At 38.1% G+C, this 12782-nt stretch overlaps 1 protein-coding gene across 1 annotated transcript; it reads left to right on the forward strand.

The window, feature by feature from the left end:
- The first annotated feature begins 1904 nt into the window (after nt 1–1904).
- On the forward strand, nt 1905–6898 carry LOC306887586 (zinc-binding protein A33-like). The gene is made up of 6 exons (XM_079445440.1): nt 1905–2487; nt 2921–3016; nt 3653–3883; nt 4036–4058; nt 4134–4252; nt 4959–6898. Exons 1-6 carry the CDS (start codon nt 2092–2094, stop codon nt 5498–5500), a joined length of 1407 nt encoding a protein of 468 aa, XP_079301566.1. The 5' UTR covers nt 1905–2091; the 3' UTR covers nt 5501–6898.
- The last annotated feature ends 5884 nt before the right edge of the window (nt 6899–12782 follow it).

Raw genomic sequence — 12782 nt, forward strand, 5'->3', positions numbered from 1 at the left:
TGGACTGGGACAGAGGAAAGCAGTCATTCTGTGATCCTGTAACTAACACAACACTACACACACTAACAACAACCTTCACAGAGAGAGTCTTCCCATTGTTTTATAGTTTTGATAAATCCACTCCTCTGAAGATATTACCAGCTGAAGTGGTTGTAAGAACAGAAAAACAGTGGTACACATGACACACATGAGTTTTAAGTGCTAACAAAGGGAGGCTACAAATATCTGAACAAAATGTATTAAAGAAAGAATCAAATATATAAATATAAAACATTAATCAGAGGAAAATGTCAGATAGTGTGACAGAAATAGTTTGATAAATGTTTAATGAGATTGATTTTATTAACCTTTAAAATTAAATGTTCAATCTGTAACAATTTTTCTCAGTAAAGTTTTTTTTTCCATTTTGCAAAATAACAGTGTGTTTGTGTCTTTAATCTTGAAGTCCTAAATTAATTTATTACAGTCAAATGAATCTTGTTCTGTTGCACTCTCAACTCTTTCATTCTGACTGTAATACTGAGTGACTTGTAATGGCATCTCTAGAACCAGGAAGTCTTGCTCTTGTCAAGTTTGTCTTCACCTTCTCTTCACCATATATATATATATATATTTGTGTTTTCTTATAAGGATTCTGTATTACAACTATATTAAAGGCCCCACCAACTACTAAAGCCACTTCCCCAAGAGTTTCACACCTGAAGCTTTGACTTTTTCCTCAAACCATTGATGAATCTGTAAAGACACCTCAGGCTGTCTGCCAAGGTGTGTCTTTGTTATGCCAACTCAAAGTGATCTCTTTATGTAACCTACATGAATGACAACCATCAAATGAGGCTCTATAGCTCAGTGGTTAGAGCACTGGTCTTGTAAACCAGGGGTCGCGAGTTCAATCCTCGCTGGGGCCTGAACTTTTGAAAAGTGACCGGTTCTGAAAATGACCCTGAATTTGGGTAGAGCAGGACAAAATACCACATGACATACTGTGGTCATTTGGATGAACATGAACCTTCACAGAAGAGGGGAAAACTGGGACATGCAGGTCCTGTTGTTCCATAAAGGGTCTTGTTGGCGTGGGAAATACAGTCATCCTTGAAGATGCCAAATATCAGACAGATCAACATCAATAAAACCAGAGAATTTATTTACAACATTGTGAGCTGCTCCAACCAGGGGCTTTCAAGAGAAAGAAATTATTAACTAATTAATGAAATTATTATTTCTCTGGAGGGTGTAAAACCTATTTCTATTTATTACATAATGTCCTGTAACTCTACAATGCTGTTTTTCTCAATGTGCCACTGTAATACCCTGTGATGGTGGTAGATGGCAGCAAAATAAAATGTATCTATGAATCAGAAGCTACAATGTGCCTAGTATTGTTTCTGGTTCACATACAGATACAAATACAGATGACATTTTGTCACATACACAGCATAAGAATAAAAGTAGTTAATTCTAAACAGGATAAACCCACTTAATATTGAAGTAGTTGTCCATGTCTCTTTTGTGACATCCTGGATGAGTCAGAGCTGTGCTCCTGGAGGAATTGTTGTCGACCATTCCTGGAAAGAATCTTTTCTATTCCCCGTTTTGTTACACTTTATTTCGATAGTCCACTTTAGACATCCAAACTATATGTAACTTTGCAACTACATGTAATCGAACTCTGCGAAGAACCTTTTAAGCACCTTTATTTTTCAGAGTGTATGGGGGCAAATACATTTTCACAAAAAGTTATTTGGTATTGGATAACTTTTAAATTATCAGTTAAGAACTGTATTTTGTGTTTACCAGGTTGCCTTTGGTTTGTGTTAGATTTTGTTTTTATTTCTGAAATCAGGTAAATACTTTTCACAGAACTGTAAATCCAGTCCACACCATCAGAAACTCCACCCTCTTTCTACCAGGAAGGGATTCTTATTTTTCTCTGTTGTGCCATTATCTACTGCACAACAAATAATAATAAATGAAAGATAAAAAAGTCATAGACGTGAAGAGAACGCTTCTGCTGATTATAATGGCTGTTTACTCAAAGTCTCAATTCAGAAATTGAAAGTAAAGTTCAGATCGTTGCTAGAAAGTGTAAGAATGGATTTACTATCTGTGGAAGATCTTACTTGTCCCGTGTGCTGTGAAATCTTCATCTTTCCTGTTATTTTGTCATGTGGTCACAATGTCTGCAAAGAATGTCTTCAAAACTTCTGGAAAACCAAGAATACTCAGGAGTGTCCTGTATGCAGGAGAAGATCCTCAAGGAATGAACCACCTTGTAATCTTGTTTTAAAAAATGCATGCGAGTCATTCATAGAGAAGAGGGGCCAAATTTCTTCATCAGGGTCTGAGGAGGTCTGCAGTCTGCACAATGAGCACCTCAAACTCTTCTGTCTGGAGGATAAACAGCCTGTTTGTTTAGTGTGCAAAGACTCAGAAAAACATGCCAATCACCAATTCGGCCCCATCAGTGAAATATTTTCATCCTACAAGGTAAGGGACATTACAACTCTCTACAGTCATAGAAATACTGTAACAGAATGTATGTTTACAACAGTCCAGTGTTTAATTTTACTCAGACTGCTTACAGAGGCCTCAGAAATATTTGGACATTCAAGTCACTTTTTTTTTTTTTTTTTGTCATTTCTCAAGTATATTCTGTATAGTCTGTTCCCTTCAAGTTCATATACCACAGGTGTAAACTATAAACATGATCTACAAAATTTGACAACCAGAAAGTCTCCTAGTTTGGCTTCATTTTTAACAGTAAATCTTTTGTCATATTTTGCCACCTAAAAAACCTTATTTTGTTCAATGTTTTGATTTGAAGTACTTTTGAGGGGGCACTGTATATACATATAACAGTGCCTATAGAAACAGACAAATGTCATGTTAAAATTGAATAGATTTTAATTTGACATTTTAGGATCAGCTCAGTAGAACACTTAAATCTTTACAAGAGAAGATTGAACACACAGGAAGAAGTAAAGAAGAGTGTGATAAAGAAGTTCTGCACATCAAGGTGAGTATTTATTGGTACTCAACAAGTTCAACACACCTGATCTGTTCGGTTTTTATATAAATTGTATAAAATTTAAAAAAAATAAATATATAACTATATACACTTAAAAGTTTGGGGTCAGTATGCATTTTGGGGTCAGAAGAACACTGAATTAATGCAATTATTCAACAACAAAATGTTATATTGATAACAAATTATAGTAAAGACATATTGTCACAAAATATTTTTATTTTAAATAAATGATGTTCTTGTAAACTTCTGGAAAAAAGTATAACAGGTTCCAAAAAATTTAAAGCAAACACAACATTGATAATAATCAAGCATTGATAATAAATCAGCATATTAGAAGGATTTCTGAAGGATCACATGACACTGATGGAATGACTGATGAAAATTCATCTTTACCATCACAGGAATAAATTATATTTTAAACTACATTACAATAGAAAGCAATTAATTTAATTTGTAATAGTTTTTCACAACATTACTGTTTTTACTGTAATTTTATCAAGTAAATGCAACCTTGATCAGCATAAAATACTTATAAAAGTAAAAATATTACCGATCCCAAACTTTTTTATGCTAGTTTGTGTGTGTGTATATATATATATATATATATATATTCTTTTTTTTCAGACTCAGGCTGAGCACACAGAGCAGCAGATTAAAGAGGAGTTTAAGAAGCTTCATCAGTTTCTGCAAGATGAAGAAGAAGCTTCAATCACTGCACTGAGGAAAGAGGAAGAGCAAAAGAGTCAGATGATGAAGGAGAAGCTTGAGGAGATGAACAGACAGATTTCAGCTCTAACAGACACAATAAAAGACATAGAGGAGAAGATGAACACCAGTGATGTCTCACTTCTACATGTGAGAACTGAATATTTTTTATTTATTTTTTACTTCAAACTTTTACCCTGTACTTTATATCTATTAATATGTATGAAAATAATTTTACAATTTTAAATAAATCTTAAATTGTAATAATTTAATGAGATAATACATTGTTTTGTATTTTCCAGAACTTCAGTGCCACAATGGAAAGGTAAGAGAGCCATCTTATCACTCGAGATTGTGAACTCAAGCTCATTGCACTTCTAACTGATGGATGTTATTCTAGAGCCCAGAGTTCACAGCAGGATCCACAGATGCTTTCACGAGCTTTGATTAATGTGGCAGATCATCTGAGAAACCTGACCTTCAGAGTCTGGAAGAAGATGCAGAAACTTGTTCAAAACAGTGAGTTTTTCAAAGATCTAAGATAATTCTGACGAGTGGTCTATGCATAATAACACAGAGCAAAGTTAGAAGGAATTGCCAGAAAATATATCAACAATAAGTGTTTATTAATAACAATCTGTTCACTCATACGTGTGTAATGATTCATCACTCAGACTGGGATCCTTTTGCATCTTTATTTGGAACTGAATCAAACAAGCAGAGGTCAGGACACCGATGAGGCAGAATAGTAGTGTGGGCAGAATGGTAAACATTGAGCAGACCTGAGATCGGGGCAGGCAGCGGACAGACAGAAACTTAAACTGGCGTGGGTCAGGGCAGGCGGCAATCCAATAACAATAGTCCGAAAAACAAAGCACTAGTCAAAAGGGCAGGCAGCAATCCAACGAGAGAACGGTAAGTAGGCAAGGTATAAACACAAGGCAGTCCGAAGGAAAAACAGGGGAAACGCTCAGTAAAGCAAAACAAGACTTTGCAAAGGGCCTGGGTGGCACAGTTCATTAAATAATCCAGATAATGGGAAACAGGTGGGGAATGATAATCAGTGCCAGGCACGGGGCTGATGGGGAATGTAGTGAAAGGGGAGATTAGTACTCCGGTGATGGAGCCCTCTGATGGTCCGAAGAGGGAGTTACAGAAGCGCTCTCCATAACAACGTGATTAAATGAACATCTGAGTAAACACATCTGTTTGAATCTCTCCTCAGCTCCTGTGACTCTGGACCCAAACACTGCACATTCATATTTGGTTCTGTCTGATGATCTGACCAGTCTGACATACAGCAAGACACAGCAAATGGTTCCTAATAATCCAGAGAGATTTGATAAATATTCTTGTGTTCTGGGTTCAGAGGGCTTTAACTCAGGAACACACTTCTGGGATGTGGAGGTTGGAGACAATTCATTTTGGATTATTGGAGTAACCACAGAATCAGTCCAAAGGAAAGGAACAGGTTTCTTTAACGCCAATGTCTGGTGTGTTTGGTACAAAGATGATAAATATTTCTCTCAGTCTCCAAAGAAATACAAAACTCATTTTCCAGTTAAAGAGAAGCTTCAGAGGGTGAGATTAGAGCTGGACTGGGACAGAGGAAAATTGTCATTCTGTTATCCTGTAACTAACACACATCTATGCACAATAACAACTACCTTCACAGAGAGAGTCTTTCCATTGTTTTATAGTCGTGATATAAATTCCCCTCTGAGGATATTACCGGCTAAAGTGGTTGTAACAACCAAAAAGCACTGAAATACCTGTGAGTCTTTTACATGCTAACAAATAAAATAAATGTATTAAAGGAAGAATCAAATATATAAATACAAATACAAAATAACACAATAAGCTGAAGGAAAATGTCTGACCGTGTGTCACAGATAGGATGTTTACTGATAACATTCACATTCCACTCTTCACTTTTGATTATTTGTGTGATTTACGTGTGCTAGAAAGCTAACATAATTAAGATTACATAAAAATTACATTTTATTTGTCAAATTAAATATTCATTCTGTTTTACAAATAAAGAATAAGAATGATGGTGTTGAATTTGCCTTGACATGAAAGATTTAAGTGTCTGCAATCAATCTCAGATTGTTTATGTCTGACCTTTACTTTTGATCTCCTTAGTTAATTTATTATTACCTTGTTATTATTGCACTCAGTTCAGCACCCGGACTCTTCTACTACGAAGCCATGCTGTTGTAATAGCTGCAGTATGTGGTTTTGCATTGTCCTGGTGAAATACATGTCGTCTGGGTGGAGCATATGTTGCTCTAAAACCTTTATATACCTTTTAGCATTCATAGTGCCTTCCAAAACATGCAAGCTGCCCATACCGTATGCACTTATGCACCCCATACCATCAGAGATGCTGGCTTTTGAACTGAACGCTGAGGACACGCTGGAAGATCTCCCTCCTCTTTAGCCCGGAGGACACTGTGTCCGTGATTTCCAACAAGAATGTCAAATTTAGACTCGTCTGACCATCAAACACTTTTCCACTTTGAAACAGTCCGTTTTAAATGAGCCTTGTCCAACAGGACATGACGGCGCTTCTGGACCATGTTCACATATGGCTTCCTTTTTGCATGATAGAGCTTTAGTTGGCATCCGCAGATGGCACGGCAGATTGTGTTTACCGACAGTGGTTTCTGGAAGTATTCCTGGGCCCATTTAGTAATGTCAATGACAGAATCATACTGATGAGTGATGCAGTGTCGTCTGAGGGCCTGAAGACCACGGGCATCCAACAAAATTCTTCGGCCTTGTCCCTCACGCACAGAGATTTCTCCAGTTTCTCTGAATGTTTTGATGATGTTATGCACTGTAGATGATGAGATTTGCAAAGCCTTTGCAACTTGGCGTTGAGGAACGTTGTTTTTAAAGTATTCCACAATCTTTTTACGCACTCTTTCACAGATTGGAGAGCCTCTGCCAATCTTTACTTCTGAGAGACTCTGCCTCTCTAAGACATCCCTTTTATAACTAAGCATGTTACAGACCTGATGTCAATTAACTTAATTAGTTACTAGATGTTCTCCCAGCTGAATCTTTTTAAAATTTCTTGCTTTTTCAGCCCCCGTGCTGAATTTCTCCGTTTAAACATTTGTTATGTTCTCTATTGTGAATAAAATATTGGCTCATGTGATTTGAAAGTCTTTAAGTTTTCATTTTATTCAAATTTGAAAAACATCCCAACATTTCTGGAAGTTGGGTTGTACACAGCTACAGATTCCCTTTCAGAATGTCCATGTAAATAAAACCTCGGAGTGTCCATGTAAATAAAAACCTCACTTTCAAACTAATTATGTCAGTGGGGATACAAGAAAGTGGCAAAAGGGGGACCAACTCCATATTAACGTCTATGTATTTAGAATGCAAATTGTAACTGTCAGGTGTCCCAATACTTTTGTCCATATAGTGTATATTAGGCTCTCTGTATAGTGTATAAGTTCTATAGGTGTGTCTTTGTTACGCTAACTCAATGTTAGCTCTTTATATCACCTACATGATTGACAGCCATCAGGTGAGGCTCCATAGCTCAAGCACTGGTCTTGTAAACTAGGGGTCGCAAGTTCGATCCTCGCTGGGGCCTGTTTGGAAAACTTTTGAAATGTGACCTGAATTTGGGTTAAAGGAGTCATTGGATGCCCATTTTCCACACATTTATATGATTCTTTAGGGTCTTAATGAAAGTCTATAACATAATTTCTCAATGGTAGTGTAAAACAATGCCCTTTTTACCCTGCCAAAATCAGTTCTGCACACAGCTACAGTGTATGTCTCTTTAAATGCTAATGAGCTCGTTGGATCATCGCCCCTCTCTTACATGGGGTGATAATCCGTTCTTATGAGACTGTTTACTTTAGCCACATTTAGCCACAGAACTTGCTAACTAGCACATTATTAGAGGAAGGCGATTTGCAAAGATTCATAAAAAAACCTTATACTCACTTCTTCTGTAGGTGAGGCTGGATCACAAATGATTCGCACAAACATAGATGCGTTTAGGTAGATCGGGGACGCATTCCCTTCAAAAAACAAACAGAACCCACTGCATCTTCAGCGGCTCAGATGTTGAGAATAAATGACGACTGCTATGTTCATTATTACATCCAACAGCAAAACTCCTCAATCGCTTAGGAGACATTCTTGTCTACCCCTGCTCTGGCGCCAAAACAATGGCGGACCGATGACAGCTCACTCAGGGCAGGTCAATACTAAAACACTAGTCTCAATCAACTATTGTGGGAGGGGCCTGGGTCTGTGTGATGCCACACAGCAAAGAATCTGAGAACGGCTTGATTTGAGAATGGGGATATTATGCATAGGGATAAAAAAAAGAAAAAAACACTGGGTGAATTTTTATCATTATAGGGTGGATGTGTACAAACACTGCCAACACACATTTATATTCAAACAACATGTAAAAGTGAATTTTGCATCCGATGACCCCTTTAAAGAGCACTAAATACTGCATGACCTACTACAGTCATTTGGATGAACATGAACCTTCACAGAAGGAAAAATGGGACTCTCAGTTCTGTAGACCAGGGGGTTACTCGAAAAAGCAGGTTATGTGACATACCCGGGTATGTTTGAGGGTCAAGTCAAGTCAAGTCACCTTTATTTATATAGCGCTTTTAACAATGCAGATTGTGTCAAAGCACTTAACAGTATCAAATTGGAGGATAGAGTGTCAGTAATGTATAAAAATAATATTAAACACTCAATTTTCAGTTAAGGCATTTCATTATTGAATTCAGAGATGTCATTAGCTCAGGGTAAGCGAGTGGATAACTTCAGCTTTCCGTTCCAAAATCGGAGGTTACTTTCAAGGTATGTACAGGTGCATCTCAATAAATTAGAATGTTGTGGAAAAGTTCATTTAATTCATTAATTCAATTCAAATTGTGAAACTCGTGTATTAAATAAATTCAATGCACACAGACTGAAGTAGTTTAAGTCTTTGGTTCTTTTAATTGTGATGATTTAGGCTCACATTTAACAAAAACCCACAAATTCTCTCAACAAATTAGAATACTTCATAAGACCAATAAAAAATTTTTTTTTGTGAATTGTTGGCCTTCTGGAAAGTATGTTCATTTACTATATATGTACTCAATACTTGGTAGGGGCTCCTTTTGCTTTAATTACTGCCTCAATTCGGTGTGGCATGGAGTTGATCCGTTTGTGGCACTGCTGAGGTGGTATGGAAGCCCAGGTTGCTTTGATAGCGGCCTTCAGGTCATCTGCATTGTTGGGTCTGGTGTCTTTGATCTTCCTCTTGACTGATAAATTCTCTATGGGGTTCAGGTCAGGCGAGTTTGCTGGTCAATCAAGCACAGTAACACCATGGCCATTGAACCAGCTTTTGGTACCTTTGACAGTTTGGGCAGGTGCCAAGTCCTGCTGGAAAATGAAATCAGCATCTCCATAAAGCTTGTCAGCAGAAGGAAGCATGAAGTGCTCTAAAATTTCCTGGTAGATGACTGCGTTGACTGTGGACTTCAGAAAACACAGTGGACCAACACCAGCAGATGACATGGCTGCCCAAATCATCACTCACTGTGGAAACTTCACACTGGACTTCAAGCAACATGATTCTGTGCTTCTCCACTCTTCCTCCATACTCTGGGACCTTGATTTCCAAATGAAATGCAAAATTTACTTTCATCTGAAAAGAGGGTTTTGGACCACTGAGCAACAGTCCAGTTCTTTTTCTCCACAGCGCAGGTAAGACGCTTCTGACGTTGTCTCTGGTTCAAAAGTGGTTTGGCAGCCCTTTTCCTGAAGACGTCTGACCGTGGTGACTCTTGATGCACTGATTCCAGCTTCAGTCCACTCCTTGTGAAGCTCTCACAAGTGTTTGAATCAGCTTTGCTTGACCGTATTCTCAAGCTTGCAGTCATCCCTGTTGCTTGTGCACCTTTTCCTACCCAAATTCTTCCTTCCAGTCAACTTTGCATTTAATATGCTTTGATACAGCACTCTGTAAACAGCCACACCTTTCAGTAATGACCCTCTGTGACTTACCCTCTTTGTTGAGGGCATCAATGTTCGTCTTCTTGATCATTGCCAAGTCAGCAGTGTTCTCCATTATTGTGGTTTCAAAGAACAAGAGATACCCGGAATTTATACTGTAGGGATGGTCATAAATTGAAACTCAAATGTAAATATTCTAATATTTTGAGATACTGATTTTTGACTTTCATGAACTGTAAGCTCTAATCATCAAAATTAAAACAAAAAAACTTTTGAAATGTTTTACTTTACATGCAATGAATCTAAAATATATGAAAGTTTAACTTTTTGAAATAAATTACAAGAAAAAAATGAACTTTTTCATGACATTCTAATTTATTGAGATGCACCTGTAAGTAACCATAGTAACTTGCTCTCTGAAGATAACCTGCTTCGGAGCAGGTTATGTTCCAGGGTTAGTTCACTTCAGCGCTATCAGCACACGCGTGATCTACTGACGAACCTTCAGTGGGCGTGACACATAGCGCACAACATTATATAATATTACAATATGTAATCTAGCCTATTATATATATTTGTATGGTATGTTAATGATAAAGCGCTAATGTAAGTAATAACATTAAGTAATATAACATAAGTAATATTATTTAATAAATAAGGTAATATTATTCTAATAAAGTTAATATATTTATTTTATAGGCATATATAACAGTTATCTGTATAAATTATAAAACACTATGACAAGGTAATGTTTAATTTATTATATATATTTATTACATTTTATATTATCATCTCACACATGGATCGGCATTTTCTATTTAGTATTTCTATAATAAAAAATACATATCTGATATGACTTAATATATAATTAGAATCGAACAAACTATATAATTCATATTCTCAATGATTAAAGATTAACTGAAAAAAATAAATAAAAATGATTGCACAATCATCAATTAGGTGGCAATGTGCACTAAGCATGTAAACTACCATTGAACAAAAAAGAAAGAAACAGCATGGTGCGATTTTTCTTAGTGTCAATCTCCATAGTGACTCGTTGATTCGTCGCTTTGTTGAGAATGGCTTGAGTCTTAACCAGGAACATACTCTGAGTTGAATTAACTTTCTCCCGGACGCGTTTTTACCTACACCCCAGGTAATCAGGCTATGGTCCGGGCAGGCAGCAAAACAATCTTAAACAAGAAAACAGTCCAGGGATCAAAATACGAAGGCACTGAAACACAGAAACTGGAATGTTGACGAGTCAGCCATCTCACATTCACCATTATAATGAATGAATATTGAAAGATATACAAGCGTATAACTTGCTGTTGTAGACGCACACAGTCAATGTGCTCAAAGATTCGCAGACCGTTCCAAAAATGGCGGATGGCTTACGTATCGCGGCCCATAGAAACAGTCGATAATGAGGCATCTAGGTATATAGCTCTATGGAGCATACTACCAAACTTCAGCCACGAAACTGACCAACTAGCACATTATTAGGAAAGGAGATTTGCAAAGATTCATAAAAACCCTTGTACTTCTTCTGTAGATAAAGCTGGATCACGAATGATTCGTGCGAACATAGATGCATTTAGGCAGATCGGGGATCGGCGCATTCACTTCAAAGCGAAAGTAATTTAATCTTCTGTGTCTTCAGCGGCTCAAATGTCGGAAGTAAATGATGACTGCTATATTCATTATTACATCCAGCAACTTTAAAAACTTCAATCGCTTAATCGGAGACATCTTGTCTTCCCCTGCACTAGAGGTGGACAGCTCTCTCAGGGCGGGTCTAAGGTAAGACGGTCTTGTCAATCAACTCTAGTGGGAGCGGCCTGTACAGAACTACGTCATTCTGACAGGGCTCTCAGAACAGCCTGATTTGAGAAAGGGGATTTTTAAAAAAACACTGGGTGGATTTTTATCATTATAGGATGGATGTGTACACACACTTCCAACACACATTTATGTTCAAACAACTTGTAAAGTGAATTTTGCATACCATGACCCCTTTAAATTACTTCTAATGTGAGACAGCTGTGAACTGATGATGAGATCTGATTAGAGACAGGTGATGCAATAGATGAGGTGTCCAGGCAAAGGATTATGGGAAATGGAGTCCGGGGTGAGTGGTAAAGGGTACAGGATGGTATTTGGATCACTTTAAGATCAACACCTTTTACTGTACAATGCAGTATTGAAGTAGTTTTACTGTCTAATTTTAAAAGATAACACTTTTCCAGGTTTGTTGGTTTATTTTTTTCAATGTGTCACTGTATCACAACACACAGCTCCAACGTCATCGTCAAATTTGCTGACGACACAACGGTGATAGGCCTGATCACTGACAACGATGAGACGGCCTACAGAGAGGAGGTGAGAACCCTGACTAAATGGTGTCAAGAAAACCACCTCTCACTCAACATCGACAAGACCAAGGAGCTGGTGGTGGACTTCAGGAGACAGAGCAGAGAACACACACCCATCACCATCGACATGACACCTGTGGAGCGAGTAAACAGTTTCAAATTCCTCGGTGTTCACATCACTGAGGATCTCACATGGTCCGCTCACACAGATGCAGTGCTGAAGAAGACACACCAACGCCTCTTCTTCCTGAGACGGCTGAGGAAGTTTGGAATGAACCCCAGCATCCTCAGATCATTCTACACCTGCACTGTGGAGAACATCCTGACAGGCTGCATCACCGCCTGGTTTGGAAACAGCACCGCTGGCAACCGCAAAGCTCTGCAAAGGGTCGTGCGAACTGCCCGTCACATTGTTGGAGGTGAGCTTCCCTCCCTCCAGGACATCTACACCAGGCGGTGTATAAAGAAAGCCCGGAGGATCATCAATGACTCCAGCCACCCGTCCCACAGACTGCTCTCTCTGCTGCCCTCAGGAAGACGTCTCCGCAGCATCCGATCCCGCACTAGCCGACTGAGGGATAGCTTTTTTCCTCAGGCTATCAGGCTAATGAACAGTCAAAACTAATATACCTACAGCATAATCCCACTTTACAGTATACGCACTGCACTTT

The sequence above is a fragment of the Barbus barbus genome, assembly GCF_936440315.1.
Source record: "Barbus barbus genome assembly, chromosome: 21".
In the NCBI taxonomy this organism is placed as follows: Eukaryota; Metazoa; Chordata; class Actinopteri; order Cypriniformes; family Cyprinidae; genus Barbus; species Barbus barbus.